Source organism: Rhizoctonia solani, chromosome 13, assembly GCF_016906535.1.
Source record: "Rhizoctonia solani chromosome 13, complete sequence".
NCBI lineage: Eukaryota > Fungi > Basidiomycota > Agaricomycetes > Cantharellales > Ceratobasidiaceae > Rhizoctonia > Rhizoctonia solani.
Genome location: NC_057382.1, coordinates 1,076,246 through 1,097,547, shown reverse-complemented (window position 1 = coordinate 1,097,547; position 21,302 = coordinate 1,076,246). Strand labels below are relative to the sequence as shown.

General features: G+C 46.9%; 4 protein-coding genes across 4 annotated transcripts; 2 read left to right on the top strand and 2 right to left on the bottom strand.

The window, feature by feature from the left end:
• Positions 1-2,380: 2,380 nt before the first annotated feature.
• RhiXN_07181 (uncharacterized protein) lies at positions 2,381-4,188 on the bottom strand (the record flags this gene model as incomplete). The annotated part of the gene is made up of 4 exons (XM_043326997.1): positions 2,381-2,495; positions 2,619-3,426; positions 3,477-3,746; positions 3,795-4,188. 4 exons carry the CDS (start codon positions 4,186-4,188, stop codon positions 2,381-2,383), a joined length of 1,587 nt encoding a protein of 528 aa, XP_043185469.1.
• A 2,160-nt stretch (positions 4,189-6,348) lies between these two features.
• RhiXN_07180 (AMP binding enzyme) lies at positions 6,349-9,247 on the top strand (the record flags this gene model as incomplete). Its single annotated transcript, XM_043326996.1, has 14 exons — positions 6,349-6,704; positions 6,777-6,861; positions 6,920-7,263; positions 7,317-7,347; positions 7,786-7,922; positions 7,978-8,075; positions 8,151-8,160; positions 8,212-8,333; positions 8,382-8,448; positions 8,505-8,617; positions 8,678-8,694; positions 8,761-8,784; positions 8,851-9,039; positions 9,101-9,247. 14 exons carry the CDS (start codon positions 6,349-6,351, stop codon positions 9,245-9,247), a joined length of 1,740 nt encoding a protein of 579 aa, XP_043185468.1.
• A 112-nt stretch (positions 9,248-9,359) lies between these two features.
• On the top strand, positions 9,360-10,104 carry RhiXN_07179 (uncharacterized protein; the record flags this gene model as incomplete). The annotated part of the gene is made up of 2 exons (XM_043326995.1): positions 9,360-9,541; positions 9,612-10,104. 2 exons carry the CDS (start codon positions 9,360-9,362, stop codon positions 10,102-10,104), a joined length of 675 nt encoding a protein of 224 aa, XP_043185467.1.
• A 2,810-nt stretch (positions 10,105-12,914) lies between these two features.
• On the bottom strand, positions 12,915-18,176 carry RhiXN_07178 (phospholipid-translocating P-type ATPase; the record flags this gene model as incomplete). The annotated part of the gene is made up of 24 exons (XM_043326994.1): positions 12,915-13,164; positions 13,221-13,404; positions 13,454-13,479; positions 13,536-13,678; positions 13,739-13,972; positions 14,028-14,071; positions 14,119-14,233; positions 14,283-14,428; positions 14,486-14,572; positions 14,631-14,745; positions 14,809-14,892; positions 14,958-15,206; positions 15,272-15,493; positions 15,587-16,118; positions 16,168-16,213; positions 16,269-16,286; positions 16,344-16,401; positions 16,452-16,569; positions 16,622-16,891; positions 16,947-17,042; positions 17,094-17,209; positions 17,314-17,465; positions 17,526-17,830; positions 17,899-18,176. 24 exons carry the CDS (start codon positions 18,174-18,176, stop codon positions 12,915-12,917), a joined length of 3,888 nt encoding a protein of 1,295 aa, XP_043185466.1.
• Between the last annotated feature and the right edge of the window lie 3,126 nt (positions 18,177-21,302).

Below are 21,302 nucleotides of genomic sequence, written 5' to 3'. Positions count from 1 at the left end.
GACTCTCGCAAGAACTTGTGCCTTATAGGGGTGGGGTATCGCCATGTAACCTTGCAATTGGCACAGTAATTATCTCACTTGGCCGATATTAAGTAAGATAAACGATATAAGCTGGAAAAAAGCAGTAGTTGGTTTGCGCGAGTCTAAGGCATTATTGACTATTTATTCAGTTCGTCACAAAGGGTATAAAAATCTAAGATTCTGAGAGAATAAGTGTCTGGATCCGTTATAACTAACAGCTGAGCTACTGACTTTCTCCTCTATGAGCTCATGATCAGGAAACTAAACACCAATAATTTCAATATAGAACTCACAATTATATTACTATAACTTAAATCACAATTACAGAAAGTTCACTAAACAAAATCATCCTTCTATCCAAGGCAAAATGATAGCGATTGGTCCAAACAATTCTGTCACTCCAATCAGCCAAATAACACTACAGTATTTGTACGTTGATCAGCGTTATGGCTCTTAATCGATATCGGTGGTCTACTCCATGCGTGACCAATTTCGGCCTGTGTTCCTCATATCAGTTTACCCACGCATTTACCCATATTTCCTTTCTTAATTCACGAGCCAATTCAAATGCACTGGAGTCAAAGCTCAAGAGTATTACCAAGCCCCATAGAAGACGTATTTCACGGTGAAATGCGTGGGTACTGGATGTGTATGATTGCATATCATGTTTAACTTACTGCTTTGTGGTCTTCATGGATCTAATTGTCCACAAAAAGCTAGGTCCTACTCCGTGGCCCAAGGAACCCCCCCCCCTAAGCACTCCAGAGCGCTCTGAGGTCCCTGTGGAGAGCTAAAGGCTATATGGGGAACGTTTACAAAAACCCGACCACATCCCCAGCTCACATCTGCGTGTCTTTCAGCCGCAGATTGTAGGGGTTCGGGTCGGTGTGGGTGCTTGGCAAAATCCGGACATAGTACGGGTTTTTCATACATTTGAGACTGACCTTGTTACTAAGTGCGCGGCGCGCCAGCGCCATCATGTGTCCGCCAGGTCGCCGACTGGACCGGGTCCTTCTACCGCCCCTACCCATTAGGAGATTTATGTATTTCTGTATCGGCGAGCCTGTTTATGTGCGTTCGTCTTCCATTGTACCGGGACGTCTCCATACAGGTTTTAGACACCTGACAAGCTACGAATCTTGGGGTCTGACGCTGTTATATTAAATACGTACACACTATATACATAGAGCCCCACAAGCATATCCAAAAGTTTAGCAAAATCTCACTGTCCTCGATACTTCAGACTTGAACCAACACACTTGAGAGCCGAGTGCAAAATTTCGGTGAGCTAAAGCCAAGTTACGCAAGGTCTAGAAATATGTCGATCCCGACGAATCTCGTATCGACGACATCGTTGGCTCAACTGCTAGTGGAAAATGGGGCCGAAAGTATAAGACCTTGACAAGTTCGAGAAAGAGGCGAATCCTGCCAAATTCTAGATTATATTGTCTTGGACACAAGATGAGAAGAAACTTGTAATGTTGCAATCGCTCACTTCACTCACCGCTGGTAGCTATAGACCCTACTATCCCATACCGATACCCTGGTTGGAGGCCTGATATGATCGCCGTGTGAGCACTGAGAATGCGGCACTGGCAATAGCTTGCTGATAGTACTACTCTCGATATATAAATAGCTTTGACAATATCAAAAGTGGCTAGGATTGGAGAGATGATGATCAGACCTCAAACCATCGCTAAACTATCTGCGTAGTGTTTGGACCCGACGACAGCCGAGTCGACACGCAACATGTTTAATTAAGGAGAGCGTACATAAAAGTGTTTCCAGAATATTCAATGGCGCCAAGGCAACTCGAGATGTCCGTTTCATTAACTGTACGCCGTCATTGAAGTGCCCACCATAGACAGCACGGACCCATATAAAAGTGACAAAGTTTAAACACAAGGCTACCTACGACACTTTAAAACCTCGTAACCACCCCGGCCTTAGCCACTTCATATTCAGTGCAGCCATTGTAAACTCGGTCTTTACGTCATTCTCGACTCAAAGTTACGCAAAGTAAAGATTAATTAATAACCAAGCCATGAGACGACACAAGGACGACAGCACAGATTGAATGTCCGACCAAGGGCGAAGCGAGCGATATAACTACAGTGAATATACGATGTGAGGGTAAGTCTACGATGGGGCAAATGGGGAGAGCAAACAGAGAGCGAGGGAGGAGGTATGCCCGTGGACAGAAAAGATATAACACCCAAGGGAGGGCGAAGGCTATAGTAACGATAAACAAAGCGACTGGGGACCAGAGAAACCGTCGTAAGAGTGCGTAATCTATAGTGGTTTTTTTGTGACGAGCGAGATGTGTGAGAAGGCGCCTCTTAATCGTCGAGTTCCTCGTTCATGGATAGTCGATGATGGACAATTTGGCGACGGCCTCTCCATCGATTGGGATATCGCTTCCTTGGAATCCCTCGGGGTAGTTGACGGGGGGAGTGTTTGGCGAGGTGAATGAGCTGTCGATTGCGTTAGTGAACTGTTCGGATAATGATGATATGCAAGAGACGTCAGGGAATGACCGGGATGTCATCGGTTCCAGACCAAAGAACACAATAGAAAGATCGAAAAAATCTACTCACTCGGCTCCCCAGAATCCATAGTGGGCCATACCAAGCGCCCTCGTTGTATATTCATAGTCAAAGGCGAATCCACCAGGGTAGAAGAACTCGATCACAGTCGACCGTGCAGTCGGGAGCATCCACAAGAGGGATGTGAGACCATTACCATGGACACCCATCAAGATCGTCGTACGACCGACCAATCGGATCTGTTCGTCACGAGACATCTTGTCAAGCTTGACAATATTGACTTCGTATCCGTACTTGGCCTCGAGGTCACGGAGAGCCTTGACGAGTCCGAGATGGTCCTTTTCACGAAGCATACGACGACCCCAGCCCTGTCGCGAGACATAGGTGATCACGGGCTTGTTGGGTGTTCCGTCCAGTCCGACACCCATGATCTCCTCCTCGGGCGCACCGATAAAGTTGAGCACGTTCTTCCGAACAGGGGACCACCAGTTGGCACTACCGGGCAGGACAAACACTTCACTCGCGCTGCGTCCGCTGGCCCTAAAGTTCTCGCCCCGCATGGCGGCTGCACGGTCGGCAAAGACAACACGCTCAAAGATGTGGACCTTGCCCGTCTCGGAGCGGTCAGCCCAGTCTTCTTGGAATGCGACTGCACAAGAGGGGAACGCGGCGTGGAGAACGTATTGGTTGAGCTTGGCATAGTCGCGCCACTTGGAGCCGGGGGTATGTGTGAAGAGCATCCTTCGTGGAGCAGGAAGTTTGGTCTTTCCGGACGGGGTGATGAGGGGGTCGAGACTGCTATACGTGCGCCAGAGACCAAAGAGCAGTTCGGCGGAGAAATGGTAGTAATGTTGAATAACTATGACAAAATGAATTTCAAGCATAAAGATGAAATAAGATGAAACTCACACTGAGGTGGGTCGTTTACGAGGAAAGTGACGCCTTGGAGATTAGTTGCTGTACCCGATCCGTTTTCGCCAAACAATTCCGAGGCCTCCTTGGGTGTGATGATTCGCATGTGCTTGTCGGTCGGCTCACGCTTGGCTACCTCCTCTGGGGGATTCCAGACCTCGTATCCAGACGAGGTCATCATTCGTCGGTCGGGGGCAGTCGATGGATCAGGTACAACGATATAGACAGTTCCGTTGAGCATGTACATTTTATCGAATATCGTCCAGCCTGGGTAGTACATTAGCTTTGTTCCACAGTATCAAATAGCGGACATACCTGGTGCATGGGCGATGATGTTGGTCTCTGGGACTTGACCGTTTGTCCAAGAAATCTCTGTGTTATCGACGACATTGTCCGTTGTAGGATGGCTGAGGTCACCATGGGGTTTTACATGGGACGAAAACTCTCTGTGGGGTCGCCTCGATCCCGTTGTTGGGCTCTCGGCTTCATAAAAGTCATAATCGTATAGACTATCCTCTTTATCATGTCCGACCAATATAGAACTTCCTTCGCTCAGTTGGATCCGATTCCGAAGGGCGGTGGCAGATGACTTGGCATAGGACCACGAGTTACTGGCAATGTCGAGTTGGATAATGAGAATGAATATTGCCGAAAGGCAGCAAACAAGTGCTACCTCTCGCCGTGTCGGCGCAAGTGAGCGGCGCTCCATCATGTGTGCGTGCGTGCGAGGGTGGTTGTGGTAGAGAATGAGTGACTGTGGTGCTTAAGTAGCAAGGAAAATAGTATGACCAGGCAAGTAGAAGTATGTTAGGGAGAGAATCGTTTGCAAACCGCAACCGAACCCTCTCTCCCTTATAAACCCGGCTTCCCGGCCAAGACCCCATCTTCTTATTTCCAATCAATGCCCCTATGGCGACTGTCTCTACAACGATATGTAGAATGAAAATCCTATCATATATACATATATCGTCGCTTTAATACCCCTTCGGGCACTTTTGTACTTTTCGATAGTAGCTCTCAACTGAGAGTGCTATAAGCGTCGAGCCATTCTCAATGTCCCTTTCACCGCTACCGTATCAAATTCAAGAAACGGGGTCGGGTGAACGACATTCCATGGTTCTTTTGAGTCTTGACTAACTAGAGCTCTTATCCCTGGCGTGGGAACGATAGGCGAGGCGCACATGGTGACCACCACTGGACCCATATCATCAAGCTACTATACTGCAGGGACTGTTCAAATAGTACACTTTATTTTCTGATTTATCACCCTTTTACACCTTTAAATGTTTCCGAGATCACCGTTCGCCTAGATGGCTCGTTTAATTCGGCTTGTTCCCCGCATACATCAACGCGTGGATTGTGTCATAGACTCGTAACTCGTTGCTAGGCAATAAATCCTGCTCAAATATTTGAGCTGAAACGTGCTGCTATTTGCCTATTTATATTCAATACCCCCCAGCAGGTGTGAATAACGGCCCGTGATAAGTTGCTGTGTGCTACGGCATCTCGAAGTTTATCTCGCGTATCAACATCTCCGCCAAACGATATCCTTCGGAGGGGCAAAAGATGTCTTTTCCGTGCCGCTTTTGAGGCTGTGTGAATAACTTCACGGAACAATCCCCACATTACAATTTGGGACCTGGCCGCGTCTAGGCAAGTGACGTCCAAAGTTGTCAGCCTGTTCTTGGCGTTGCCTAGACCGAAACCCTGAATGGCCACAGTCGTTTAGAATAGGTTGGTGTTGTAGGTTCTGGCAAGGTCTGTCCCCAAAGAGACATAACTGTTTAGTATCCAGACTCTCAGGTTGCTTTTAGACCATGTGTACCATCAAACAATCATGATACAGGGCCAGACTTTTTAAAACAAACGGACAGGTCGTCATTTTCAAACTTACCGATCAATACGTTTGATGGTGTTCCTTCAGCGTACAGCCGTCAACCAGCTCGGCGCCGGTTGGCCTGCCGGCAGACAAGAAAATTTACCTCCTCCCTTCGAGGCGCTCTCCTTCCTCAAGTGAATTGTACCGCCGAAGAGTCCCATCCCTTGACTTTCCGGACTGAACAGAGTTCACTATAACAATCACCAAGATGTTGTTCTGGACAAACGTACATGAAAGTTATCGCCTTTGTATTTCTCATTCATCGAACAAAAGGGCCATCAAGCTACATGGGCGGTACTCTTATAACACATCAAAACTAACGAGTGCGCCAGTACCAAAGAATATTGCGTGTGTGTTATTCTTCTTCTGAAGAGGGTTGTAGAACCACCCACGTACCATGGAAACTCAGCCGTAGTTGATTCTAGACATTTTTTCCCCTTGCCTTCGATTGAATTGTTGTTCATTTCACCATCTATAATGAATTATCTTGAGGGAATGTGTCTCCGAGCCCTTGTATACGGAGTCCACCAAAGTCGAATCTGATAGAGCATCACGGCTCGAACGATAGCCCAGGCGGGCATCACTTCTGGACAATCGAATATGGTTCGTTATCTGTCAGGAATTTCAAAGCATGAGTGATTATGTTTGCATATCAATACCGCTACCGATAATCACAGATGTCTGTGTTCAACTTGACACCTCTTTTGATTGTATGCGCTTCGTCCACGTTGTCATTGCGATAATGGAAGGATATGGTAACCCAATATTAAATATGAACCCTGAGAACCCCGTGCGTGATGGATCACGTTGTTTGCCGCCGCTATGATTGTGATCGATCAATTACCCCGTTTGACCACGACTATTCAACCTGGGTCGAGTCTTATTAGGAGTCAACATAGCATATAGACATATTCGTATCACTCTTGAAGTCTTGGCTCATACCTTGTACAACAACATCCTGGGAGCTTGCAAGTAGCGATGACGTTTTCCATGTCGAATTTAGGTCTCAGGCGGTCTTTGCTTTCGACTACAACCATACGACATCGTCTTTACATTCATGAGCGTAGATACCTCTCCCAGACTGTTGATTCTACCCGGCCTGGTACTCATTCGATTGTGTCTGGCCCCCTGGATCCGCCTCTGTCAGAGCTCACTATGCCGGATTTTTATCGAACTCAGATCTTGCCTAATCATGCCTCCAGGCCAGCACTTATCAGCCGACACGAGAACAACGTTAGATGGAATTTTGCCGAGTTCGACGTCCGGATTGAACGAATGGCTCGCGGTTTGCTGGTTGCTGGTGTGAAGCCCGGAGATCGAGTCGCGGCGATAATGGGGAACTGCAGGTGGGCTAATCACTTTTGTTTTACTCAACATGAATTGAAGAGCCCTGAAATCTTTATCTCGCAATCGTGTAGCGCATATGCGGTATTACAGTGGGCATGTGCCAGGATCGGAGCGATTTTAGTTACGGTGAATCCAGCATACAAGGTTCATGAAATCGTAGGCTCTTGTGCTTTTCTGTGGTGTGATCTCAGTGTAGAGAACTAGCCCAACTTAGGTCGCTGCTCTCAATACGGTCACGGCTTCCACGTTGATTCTTACTCCCACTGTACGCAAGTCGTCACTCCTCCAAGCTATCTTCGATGAGCTTCCAACGCTGGCTTCTACCCCTGCTGGAGAAGAAATAAACGACCCGGGGCTTCCAAGTCTCCGTAGGATCTTTGTAGTCGACAACACCGGAGACCAGACGCTTTTCAAGAAGGAGCTGAACCGGGGGCCTTGTGTCGTTGATTTAGCGGAAATTGCGAGTACCCAATATGGTGCTGAACCTCAACATGAAGCTGAGAAAATTCTTGATCGGGCATTGGATCGACATGACGTGATCAATCTCCAATTCACGAGGTGCGAATCTCCGGAGTTTCGATTGATAGGTATGATCTAACGCCGGTACATAGCGGTACCACCGGTCTCCCCAAAGCTGTCTCGGTATGTTTCTTTGGGGAGAGGTAGATGATAGATATAGACGTGCTGAAGTCGTCAATATAATCGGAAGCTTACTCATAGGAACTTATTGAACAACGCCCTCTCGGTCGGGCGTTGTATGCGGTTTTCGGACCGTGACTCGCTCTGTAACGTGCCACCGCTCTTTCATTGCTTCGATAAGTACAAACCTTCTAGGCTAGCTATTCACGTGGCAGCTGATATAAAAACTGGCTCTCCCATCGTCGCTCGCGGGACGCATTCTCCCCCCTCCCCCCTCTCCCCCCTTCCCTCGCCTTTGCTCTTCTGGTAAACGTATACACGCTTAGTTCTAGGTAACCTAACTGCATGGGTATATGGCGCAGCAATTGTGTACCCATCCGAGGTGCAATGTCAACTTCGTTGCCACATCCGTCCGTCACTGATGCCCATACCTCCGTATAGTCATTCAGCCCCAAGGATATTGTCCAGGCTGTATCTCATGAGCGCTGCACAGCTATTCATGGGGTGCCTACCCATTTCATCGGGGTATTGGATGAGCTAGATCGTGTAGGTTCAGGGGTAGATATGAGTAGCCTAAGGTAGGTGCTTGATATTGCGCCGGAATGCGAAGTTGATCGCTCATCCATGAGGTAGAACTGGCATAGCGTCCGGCTCAGCTGTCCCTATCGATTTGATGCAAAAACTGATCGGGAGACTAAATTTGTATGACCTTACGATATCGTATGGGATGAGTGGGTTCTGTGGCGTCTAGTGGATGTTCAATCATTGCTAACTGCTCCTCATGTGCATCAATTTACTCGATTTAGCCGAAACGAGGTTCGTGGCACTTATGTATTGTGGAGCCCTTGACGCTCATGAGGTGATCAGTCCAGTATCTTTCCAGAACACTCCGGATGATCCATTGGAGATGCGCATTGAGAGTGTTGGGAAAGTTCAACCTCATGTCCGTGCAAAGGTCATTGATGAGCATGGGGCCATTGTTCCTGTTGGTAAGCACACAGCTCTGGGGTCAGTGGTATCAGGCTCCGGTCGCTCAGATGCCACCATTTCACCAATAGGAACACCAGGCGAACTATGCACCAGTGGCTATTTGTTGCAAAAGGGGTGAGTTGTTGATTTATGCTATTCCAGATATGCTGAGCGCCAATCATCACTTTAAGGTATTGGGGGAACAAAGAGCAAACCTCGGCTGTCATGAAATGCGACGAAGATGGCATCATGTGGATGCATACAGGGGATCAAGCCGTCCTCGATCGTGAGGGGTACTTAAAAAGTCAGTTTCTGCTTCTCCTCATTTAGTAGCCCTTCTCATTTGAGCAAATTGTACAATCAGTCACTGGTAGAATCAAGGTAGGTCAAGGATTATACACCATAAAATAGTTCCAAAGCCATGGTAATCCATAACAATTGGGATAGGACTTGATTATCCGAGGCGGCGAGGTCAGATAACCGTAGCTTGTATCTAAGTATCACACTAATTGGGAAGTAAAATTGGCGTCCGCGCAGAATCTTTCACCTATACGAATCGAGGATTGTCTCACATCACACCCAGAGATTGTGGAAGCAGCTGTTATAGCCGTTCCAGATGAACGATTTGGCGAAGTCGTCGGGGCATGGATTCTACTCCGGCCAGACGCTAAATCATTTACCCGTCGAGAGGCAGTAGATTGGGTAAAATCTAAAATGAATCCACAAGTACGTGTTCCCGGGGAGTTGGATGAATTTAGCGTTGTGTATTAATGTGCTTTTTTGATAGAATGCTCCATCCCGGGTCTGGCTACTGGGGGAGGCAGGAGCACCGGCTGAATTGCCCAAGACAGCCAGCGGAAAAGTCATGAAGAACGTTTTACGAGATTGGGCAAAGGAAATGATACCAGCTGGGGACATTTCGTTGGGGCGTTAGATACTATGCTCCGAAAGAAACGGTGTAGGATGTATAAAATCGAAGGGTTATAGCTCAAAGACCACCATCAACTTGAACCCCATCGGTAAAATATATGCACATACCTACTCCCATGGGAACCGATAACCCGCTACCGCTGCCCCACATATCGTCATTGTCAGCGTTCTTTGCATCTTTGGCTGAATCTGACGCTAGTTATGATTTCCTATCGTCTTACCAAGTTGATCCAGCCATACAGGACGAGAAGTGTTACCGTCATTGTGCGAAACCAACCCTCGCTTCCCAGTGCTCGAGGTGAGATCAGGCAGTTCCGCTGGATTCTTGTAGGAGTGAATACTTCGTTGTGTGCATGAATGCCATACAGGTATTCAAGCACTAGGGCCGGTTCTGGAAGTACCCACGAATTTTCCGAGGGATGTGTTCATAATGCAGCCAAGAAGTCCCATGATTCGTCAATAAAAGCTCAGCCTAAAGCTCAGCTCGAAGACGAGTACAGCCAAAGTCAGCATCAAAAAGTTGATAGCCACCAATTTGAAATGGCCATTCATCCTGAAGGGTTACCATATTTTTATCAAGACAAGTTCGTTACTTATGATAACGTGAATGATCCAAATATCAAGAAGCTTACGGTGGTGGCGGTTGCATTTGTTTGCTATATGCTGAGAAATATGAAGGATACTCAGAGCGACTTTGCGTTTCATGAAGAAGTCGAGCTTTGTATCGAACTGAAAACCACGAATTATCCACCCGAGTTCAACTACTACATTGTAGATCATGCAAAACAGTCAATATTTTGGGCTGATATTCGAGAGCCTGAAAGTATCAAAGAAATAAAAGGAATAGCTCGGGGTAGGTGAAGCCATCGCACATCATTCAATGAATATGACGAGGTTTTCACGCGCAGATAACATTCTGCGCGAGGAGTACTGGAAACATGTTGAATATTATCCTTGCCATCGAGAAGCATCAAGGATGCATTTGAAGAACTTAAGGATCTTATGGCTGCATGTGCAACTGGCAAGTATCTTGGCTTCAGATTCAGCCAGATACCTTGACTGAGACTAGCGTTTGTTACACAGATGCAGCTACATCTGAAGGCTCAACTTCACCTATGTCAGCCAATAATATTGCTTCTCACATAAGCAACTTGAAAGAATTTGGAGAAGATTCAAAAGGCAGAAAGACATGGGCAATTGGTTTGTCACTGCCAATTCGCTTAATAGGTTTCGAGTTTCAGCTGCTGACCACCCTCTGTTGTTGTTCCCAGCCAGAATTTTTGGACTATTTATCCGTTCACAGATAATCAATCGGTACGGCATGCAAAATGCTAGGCTGGATAGGTTCGCATCGCTTGAGAATAGTCCTCCAGTATTTCACGGATATTATGCATGGGTCAACAAATACCTAACTTTCAACCTCGGAGATAAACATCTTCAAAGGTGCTCACGTGCATGGGCCGACCGTATCGCATACACCGAGTCTTGGAGAGCGTATAAGACGCATTATTTGAAGGAATGGAAAGAAATTAGGCACTTGGTAAGGAACTTCCAAAGAGGGAGTTGAACAATTAATTTAAAGATTCGACTAGTCATGCATGATGTTTATGTAAGATTGGATCTTTTTTGGGAGTATGATGCTCATCTGAAATTCAGTGCCTGCTCAAGTATAACCCGCGTACACCCACTTTGTGGACTCATACTACAACGTATCGCTATCATCACGATGATTTGGTCCGCATCAATTAGTTACTATCTATCAAACGAATTGGTCAATAAGGGGGACCATGCTGCAGATGCTGTATGCATTCTCACCTTTGGTTGGGTTCATGGATTATTGAAAGCTAACCCGTGGTCTACATAGGCCGACTACTTTCAGACAGAAGAACATATTAAATATGATGTACAGAGACTTGCATTGATCAACTGTGCCCCTCAGGCCATCTTGTGCTGGTCGGTGGTTCTGACGGTGATAATGTTAATGTCTGGGTAATGAACTTGCAGAATAACATCAAAACAACCATAGCCTTCATGCCCATGTGAGCTACTTAACCTGTATTCTGATAGGAACATCCGTGTCTATCATGCGTATATGTACGTGTATATGTATTATTGGCACTAATCACTTCAATATACAATGTTGGTTCCTAACGCGGCATGAGTGGGGGCACCCGGACTGCCTTGGTGGCCTAGGGTTGTCGGTTGGGCCACCTAAGACAACGACCATCCAGGTATTGGGTGGCAGGGAGCCGTGGGGCTGTCAGAAGGGCGTGGTTGCGCTGGCGGGGATGGTGGGCGACAGCTGAAAAACGCGAAGTGAACTGTAGAGTCTCGCGTGTGACGTGCCATTGTGAGATGGTCGAGTAGAATGGCGTCTGAAGTTCACATGTTTTCTCGTTTCTCTCTTTGCACCTTTCTCTCTTAGCGTAGTCTGGCTTGGCTTTGTGAGTGGTTTGCCGAGTTTGCATGCAGCTCCTTAAATATGAATTCCCCAAAAACAAAACTCACGTGGCCGTAATTTTTTTTTTTGAATACACTTCTATTAGAGACTAACAGGAGCTACATGCGAACAAGGCAAACCGCTCGGAGAGAATACAAAGAACAACGCAAACGCGCACAAGGCACATGACACAAAAAAACGGACAGGCAACGCGAGAGCAAGAAGGAGAGAGAGAGAGAAAGAAAAGGCGTGAATGCGAGTGCGGCGGGGTTCGGTGCCGCGGGTGGGATAGACGGTAGACTTCTCGTCGAATTCAGGTGGAGCGTCGTTGTGAGGATAGGGCTATTTATAGAGCCCAATTCCGGAGTGGTAGATGAATTTGGCGACCGCTTCCAATCCCTTGGGGGTCACACGTGGCCGTAAGCCTCTGCCACCGGTCGGGTATCGCATAGTATAGGACTAGAGTGGGGTGGGGGCAACTCAGTAACCCCATTCAGCAATTTATCTGATATCAACCCGATCAATTTACAAACTTTGCCCAGTATCGCATGTGAACCCTCTGTGGGCTGCGGCTCGCATGTCGCAACAACATTCATCATAAACAAGATAGTAGTCCTGATTACTTATGTTGGAAGCAACGTAACAGGAATGGTATAGCGTAACTTCGTCCCAAGTTAGTGTTTAATAGCACCATCGAATGGGCATTACCCCTTTATATATGGAAATTCGCAGCTTTCATTAGTTTAGATCTTGTCGCACGTAAGGAAACATTTCATATGCAAAGCTAGGTAGACACACGAAATAAATTCATGGGCGCTCACATATGGCACGTTGATACCTAAGAGTATCAGGACTTCAATATCACGCACCTGTACAGACCCACATACCAATATTAATTGTCCCTTTGCAGCTTGTCGCATCATACAAATGACCGGACGTGTGTTTTAATTTTAGTTCTCCGTACGAATGCAACCCAAGCTGAGATATACTTCTATTTTGTTGCATTTACTGGCCTTTCTCTATTATTTGCGCTTTCCTTTCTGGTTGGTCAATTTGAGATCCCAATTTCTCCGTCAACGCTTCTATACAGATCCTATCGGTAGGCAACTAAGAGGTTTTATAAATAGAGTAAAACGTGCTTGTAGTTCTAATAGTTATATAACGAAAAAAAATATGGATGGTACGAACGCTGTACAAATACACCGGTCATGAGAGTAAAGGACAACACAATCTAAAGTCCGGATGGACGTGCATGCGACTGCGAGGTATCGTACGCACGAATGAGTCTCGCTTGGTCTTGCTTCCCACCGTCTTCGGTTTGACTGAACGCAAACCCGCGGTTCCTTCGCATTCTTTGAACAGCACGAACTTTCTTGATAGCCTTCTGGAATTGCTCCTGGCGAGGACGGTAGTCCGGAATATTATATTTCTGGAGCTCCTGAGCGATGTGATACGATGCAGGACTGTAGGTGCGACGGTAGCTAAAAAGCACGAAGAGTTAGGTTTAGGGCGGGACTCAACGACGACAATCACTCACTATTTCCATACGTAATCACGGATGAGACAAACCACAGGAAGAAGGAGAAGTGTAAGGTAAAACACTCCATTCTCCCACAGACGAGGCACGATCCCAGCGTATTCGGTCGAGAACCCAATGGCCGGTGCCGCCAGAGCATACAGAGGTAAGAATATCATCGTAAAAATGAACGATCCAGGAATGGCTAACAAGGGTATTAGATACAGTATTGGCTCAAGCGGTCATGTACGTACCAGCGACAGTGTACTTGGTCCACAAACTACCCAAGAAGTAAGTTAGTTTAGTAGAGTCATTTTGGAACTCTCGAGTACATACTCAGAGACCAAGGCTGCTTTGCCAAGGACTGTCAACAAGACGGCAAGGTAAAGGGTAGTACCCCAGAACCAATGACCAGTGTCAAGCCCATCTGTTTGTTTCAAGTCGCCCCAGAACAGAATGATTGAGAAACCATACAACACCTATCGCCCAGGATTTGCGTTAGCGACACAAGCAAGTTTCACGTCTCCCAAATTACTCACCAAGCTGTGATAAATCGCGTTGGCAAACCAAAGCCAGAAGCTCGTGGGGGTGAAGAAAGCATTTTGTTGACCAAGCATGTACAACTGTGGGTATCGATCAAGCATACGCGCCGATACGAATTGATCGAATACACCGATGACGAGAGGGGGTAAGACAGTGAAGATAACGTTGTAGAATGAGAGTGTCCAGGATTCGTAGGCGATTTGGCCAGAGAAATTGTTAAAGAACGAGTACTGGAGTAGGGGGTAAATCGGTCAACTTCAAGCATTCGGATACAAACAGACTCACCCAGAACTGGGTCATGTACAACACAATATTCTTGTAAAAGGAATCTATTCAAGATATGAGTATGATACCGCGTGAGATACAGAATACTTACACAGAATGAGCTTCGACAATCTTTGGTAACTCCATGAACCATGTACAAGCAACAGTTTCTTAAGATAGCGGAACTGTGAAATTGCTACATCGGCCGACCTAGCAGCTTGGAGACCCTAGGAAAGTGTGAGCTATCTTGCACAACTGAAGAACTATCGGGCTTACCTCGACTCCAGAAATACCAATCCCCACATGAGCAGCCTGGATCATGCTAACGTCGTTCGCGCCATCTCCAATTGCGAGCAGGATGGACTTTTGGTTTTTCTTGACAAGTTTGACAACCAAAGCCTTTTGGAGTGGCGATACACGGCCTATGGACGGGACAATCAGCCCGATGGGTAGATGCCAGTACCAAAGTTTGAACTTACAGCATACAACAGCTTTGCACAGGATAGCGAGCTCCAAGAAGGTTTTCGATATCTCTTTCTCAAGCGCCCAAGTTAAACTTTTACCGTCTAAAAAATAGGGGTGTTATAATATGCGCAAGTGTGTGTATGCGTCATTTGCACGTACCAATCACGAGCGCGAGATCTTCAAGTTCGCCTGATTTGCGTTGGTTTTTGATAGCGTTTAGACGTTTGGTAATGAACTCCTGAGTATCATGCGCATTTTCCTCGTTGATAATCACCTAAGTGGCCGAAAGAAAGTTAATGGCTTTGGATAGCAGCACATAGCCACCATAACCGCTCACGAGGTTCATTGATTCTGAGATTAGGCGGCAAGACATTCCAATATTGATTGCAGTTTCTTGTCGATCGCCGGTGAGAACCCAAACCTATAGCCAGTCACCCCCCTATTAGCATACAAAAGCGCCAATTCGGCATGTAAGATTCTACGAACCTTGATACCAGCCATTTGGAGTGTATGAATAGTTTCCGGGACGCCTTCTTGCAGCTTGTCCTCAATAGCAGTTGCGCCGAGCAAGAACATCTCTTTCTCGATAATCTCCGCGGCCTTGTCGAGTGCATCTCCGCGCCCATTGATCGTCGCAGCAGCTTGGTCGTAGAGCACCGACCATTGCTGGTACTCTGCCTCGGGGATCTCACGCATAGCCAAACAAAGCGTGCGGAGCCCCTCTGTTGCATAATCCTGTGGGGCAATTTCCACGTTATGATGAAACGCTGCGCGGTTAAAATATTGAGAAATGTGCACACCTCGAGATGGACTAGCGTTTGTTCGGTGTACGGCTGGTTCTTGCTTAACCGCTCAAGAATGACCGTATCGGCGCCCTTGCAGTACAACTTGATTTTCCCATCAGGTCCACGAACAACTGTTGACATCCGTTTGCGAGTAGAATTGAATTCGCACACATTAAGGATGTCAAACTGCTGCGACACGCCGGCGATCTCAACAAAGACAGATTTCGGCTTGCGTTGCTATTCGCGGGCCCCAAGTTAAATTCAGAAATAAGCGCAGAGTGAGTTAGTCCAGTCTAGTGCAAGGAAACATCAAGGGAATAGACGGCTTACGTAGAATTTATATCCTAATAGCTCTGCGCCGGCGACCAACGCAGCCTCGTCTGGGCTACTAGCCTGATATACCAGCTTTTCACCCTTCATTTCCGGGATAACGGTATGGCAAACAGCCAATAGGCTAAGGAATTCTCGTACAACGTATACTTCCTTGCCTCCGCCGCTCCCTCCGCTCCCGCCGGCGCTCATCCCCCCAGTCAGCCCCTCGGCGCGTTCTAGTTTACGTAGTTCAGCAAAGGTTCGTTGGCCGCCAGTCACTTGTCCATTTTCGTCGACTTCCCCACGCTTGCTTTCATCCACAATGTCTGCGTAAGCGACACCAGCTATGGAAGCCTGACGGAATTCCATTTCGTTGCGGGTGAGGGTCCCAGTCTTGTCCGAGAATATGTATTCGATTTGGCCAAGCTCTTCGACTAGGGAAGACGTGCGGCAGAGAGCAGGGGTATCAGTCTTGGCATAGTACATATCCAGGTCCGAGTTGATCAGCTGGGCTTGTTGATATTTGACAACTTCCATCGTGACGATCAAACTAAATGCGGTGTGAGAACTAGCTATCAGCTTATGTAGAACGGACGTACGAGATAGGAATCAAGTTGTTGTAGAGAATAACGAATGTTAGGATGTCTGGAACAATTATGTTCAGCAAATACCCAATTAACTTAGGAGACCCCAAACAAACCTTCAATGAATCCTTTCGCTAAAAAGAAATGTATTAGCCGTGGGTTTCACCGTTAATTGAGTCTGTTCTGCGTACCCCTATTACCGGTCAATTCAGCACTAAGCAAATACCACTGGTTTTTCGCAAAGAACCACTGATGCCGACGTGAGCCCAAGGTTCACGAAGGATGATGAATTTACTCACTTGACGAATGCTGCTTCCAATAGTCGACGAAAGAGACAAAGCGAGCAAAACAATGAACAGGAACACGATTTGAACATTCACTTGTCGCTCAACTGCAGTCCGTTTGATAGGGGCAGCCCTAAACCACAATTCAGTACAGTTATAACTTTGTTGCCAAGACGCCAACTCACGTAGCGTTCCTCATCAGCTTCGTTTCATGGCCGGTAAATACGACCAATCCATAGCACCAAGGGGTGTTGCGCATTTGGGCACCGCGCAACAGTAGCTGATCCGGACTCATTGGAATCTTCTGGCCACTGAGTTCAAGTGTGCCTTCGTACGTATAGAGCGAGTTGTTTGGCTGTTCGGATCGCAGATGTCCTGCCAGTCGAGCAAACGCGGCGGCGCTAGTAAGGTGTGCTGTTTGATGGGATGCTTGCTTAATTTTGAGGTTGGTTTCACTAGCCATGATCGAATGTCAACGCCCATCCCTCATGCTATGGTGTAGACACACACCCGTCAAGATTACTCGTCTCAATGTAACTCAGTCCCTCCGGTTCCGAACTAGATATCAAAATCATATCTGCCGGAATGAAGTCATCGCTTTCGAGTCTAGGCGCCCGAATCAGTATAGGATCAGTGTGCCTCGGATCAATCACATACCGAATCAGGTCGCCTACACGAACATCTTTCCATGCCCTGGGTACAAACGATACAGTGTTGGGGTCGAGAACTTGGCATGTGCGCGAGTTGAGTTCAGAATCTGATTGGTGTCGTTTCTACGGGCAAGGGTAGACGAGGTGAGCCATTATCTCTTATAAGAACATGGCCAAGGGGAACCGGCGAATGGATAGGATGCCTGGGAATTAAACAAGATTCTCACCAGGTCTTCCGAAATTTCCTTGAAGGCACTAGCAAGCAAAACAAGGGACAGGGGTGCAATGGTCGTGTATCGGTTGGTAGGACTGACACCAGGCACTTGTTGGATGAACGCGGTAAACAGGAAGAACAAGTTGGCATATTTCGAGAATTGCTCTACGCAAGAGACAATCAAATTAGAGCTCAGATAGACGCAGAAATAGAGGCATAACGTACCGACCAAGAATTTCGGAATAAAGGTCGCAAGGTTGTACTTGCTTGTGCTCACGTAGTTGTTGGGGTAGCCTTCGCCAATGTTACGTGCCTGGTCGTTAAGCCATACCTGCCTTTCGCCCTCGTAGACCTTTTCCTTTGCCCACGGCCATTTCCACCCTCCTCCGGTCTTCTTCATTGCGCCCTTGAGTCCTCCAGAGCTTGAAGCTGGCGCGGAGCGGGACGTCGCAGGCTGATTTACCGGTTCGTCGTCATCAAAGGCCCAACCGGGAGGCATGCCGTCTTTCCCCAACGCTACGGTTGAAGTGCTAGCGCCGACTCCGGCCGGCGGAACGGCGTTAGCTGTCAGCCCAGGTTCGGAGTGGACATTCCGTACGCATTTCCGGTTGAATTTCCGGGCGCAGCATACTTGTCACCAAACGGGTTTCCGCGCCCATCTCCGAACGGGTTCGCGTCATCTTCGTCGTCGTCAAAGAATGGGTCCATGGGCTGTGCAGTGCCTGGAGATACGGCATTTTGAGGTGGCGGATAGGTTCCAGCTTGCGCATATGCCCCTCCGGTCCCTGTTTGGTATTGTCGAGAGGCTGGATTGGAGCGTGAAACAAGGGAAACAAAGTCATCCTGCGAAGGCGGTGGTATATCTCGATTGGCCATAGTAGCCTATCTCGTCTCGGAGTACAAGTGGTTCAAAACAATCAAATCCAGCTTAGCGTTGTCTGTCGATATTGATAGCAAGTCTGTCTCAACCGTCCGTATCCTTCGTAGACCCTCTGATTGTGCTTACCGCGCCTCAGGCGTGACTCTGCTGTGTGTTGTCCTGGACTATCCCAGAGGTTATTTTAATAGAGCTCGAAGCGACAATGTCGAAATTACAAGTCAGCAGAGGCGAATTCAAGTTTGGGTATACGGCCCTGAGTGTAGTGAAGAGTTGTGAGAAAACTCCGGGTCGTTGGTTGCCTCGGTCAAGCGGATATTAGTCAGCAGTAGTCTCATCATGACACGTGATGTTTTTAAATACTAACAATTAGACAATTTAGGCATACACTTCCATCAGTAGATTGCTCGTCTCACAGGGTGACTTAACTCTGCAAATGGATATGAATTTTGAAGACACTCTGTCGCTTTCAATTTCTTTAAACTTAAAACGTGTCCTGAAAGGCTCCCAAATTGGCATGCTACTTCATTTAATTAGTCGTCAAAGGTGGTATACAGTGCTGAGTGATCAGTCATATATAGTCAATACGTACTGCTCGAGCACTTTATATGCACACCGTAACCCTAGTTACTTGCATCCTCTCTAACAAGCAGAACGATATTGCACAGCTTTGATTCGATAGCAGTCCTTTCGCTGTGATAGAGGTGTTCAGCATATTCGGGGGTTCAGCATCCCAACATATTGTAGGCTGGCATCACGTATATGACACACATAATCCAAGCTCTACGAACGATACAGATTGTATTATTTAATGTTTCGCTAAATTCTCACCTGCGAGCCAACCACGTTTCTAGACACCATACAAATAACGTACGCCTACTTGATGTAAATGGCAATATTAGCTCTACAAACATAGCTCCTTGGTCGACATTGCCACTCTATACTAGGTGGATAGAGTCAACAATTCTGCGGCTGGCGACAAGAGGGTGACTCACAGGACTTGCTATGAGATACACAGCACACGACCAAATTACAACAGTTGGGTCGCCGATCCGAAAAGCACTAAAGCTATACAAAATCAAAGGTCTCGCCAACCTTCCCGAAGAGGCCTAGTATTGTCAACGGCATATAATTCCAACGTTGCTGCGGCGGACTTAGCAACTCAACCGCACACATCGCTATCCCCCATATACACAACCGTCATGCCCACGGTTTTCCACCGGTGTCTCATATGGTTCGCACATATACCCAGACATAGGGACGCCAATCATCTATTCCCTTTACAGTGCACTGTGCCGCTGGCTTTGCCACCTCTTGAGAGAAACATGTGATACTCCAAGTTTTCACGGACACATATGAGATAAGTGCCGAGTGGAGGCAAAACAGAACACTCTGACTTGACTAAATGTGCATGAGCTGTTAAGGACAAACGAAGGGCAGAGAGTGTCTGTACTAGGTGATATACCCTTGAGAATACCATACGATCCACATAACTCTCCCGATCACCGGAGACACTTAGCCGAAAAGAATCCGAACTATGGTTAAGAGTCAAACAAGTCGAATCCTTCTACCGGAAAACATTTTCCAGTATGTTAACCTGAGACACGAATCCGAAGCTTCCAGAAGTCAACGGAACGCAATCTAACCGAGGCGCATCACCTAGAACATTCTATTACACGTATTTGCCGATATGCAGTGTCCCTCCCCAATCGTGTATGAGAGTCAATATACGTATTGAATGCACGTAGGCCATGGCTGACTGTGTTCCAGACTGAAGCATACACACGCAATCATAAAGTCGACAAAAGTTTCACCGAAGCTAATATTGCCAATTCAATATAAGCAAGCGGCGGTGCAACTGCGCAGGCTAAACCAACAAGTCGGCAAGTACTGTTATTGCTAGCAGTAATATCCATTCTCAGCCTTTTGGCCACCTGAGGGGTTTAATGTACTCCCAAAATTATTTGTTCAATACCAGGCCAGATATTTATTCAAGTGTAGAATACCTTAGACCTCTAAAGCTTGCCATCGGCTAATGTTGATTGATAGGTATGGCTTGGCTGTGTCTATGAGCCATGTTGTATACTTCGGAACTACTTTGTTAGCAGCCCTTGGTACCCAGTGGGTCTGCTGCGGGTGAGCAAAGTTGGGATGATACACAGTATGGCTGTGGATCCGATGCTCCACTACTGTGGAGCTCACATTAAATTCCCCATCTTTATGTGTGGCAGAAGTGACCCTTGTTTGGTTCCATAGTATCTTGAGAGCGTAGCGGGCGGTATCACATACGCATATATATGACTTCGGAGCTGAAACAAACGTCGAGGAACTTACATTGAGAGATTACACAGGCTTAAGGTGTGCATTTGCACCAGCATCGATTGGTTGATGAGTCAATCCTCAAAATAGCCAGTTTGATTGTTGTACTCTCATACGGACCACAATCTCGGGATAGCCAATCCTGAGATTCTGAGAGAGCTTACGTTAAATACATAAGTATATTCGCCGGTTCACGACAGGTACATAAAGTGAATCACCTTCGAGCAGTAAGTGCTCTTCCTTTGGAGTCATAATGGGCATCTACCGCCGCTGCGGAGATCTGAGTCAAAGACTATGCATGATACATGCACGTTGCTAAAATTTCACGGCGAAATTCTGAGTCATTCAACAATCCCAGCTTACAATAACAGTTGCCGATACAGCTCTAAACTAGCCTTTCTAGGTCTGCTTCTTGTTGATCCGGTTCCAGCTATTTGCCATTTTTCTAAGGTGGCTTCTGTAGGGAGTAGTATGAGGCTAGGATCAAGCCTTCTCTACATTCCAGTTTGTCACCTCCTTCCAGTTCCTAAACAAAAAGAAGAGTAATAATAGAATTATATACATCGAGTAAACTCTTCACATGATCTGTGAAAAGCCCAACTTACATTTGTGATATATATTTGAAACTGCGTGATGATAGCCCATTGGGAAAGGCTCTAGAGACTAGGTGAAAAAGAGGGCGGGGTAGGTTTCATAATCCTCCAGAGCAGGCAATGGTATGACAACCCAGAGCTCCAAGGAGTCGTTGAGCGAGAGATTTATATATGTATACAATATTAGTTTTTTCACCCCGCCGTTCCAACTGC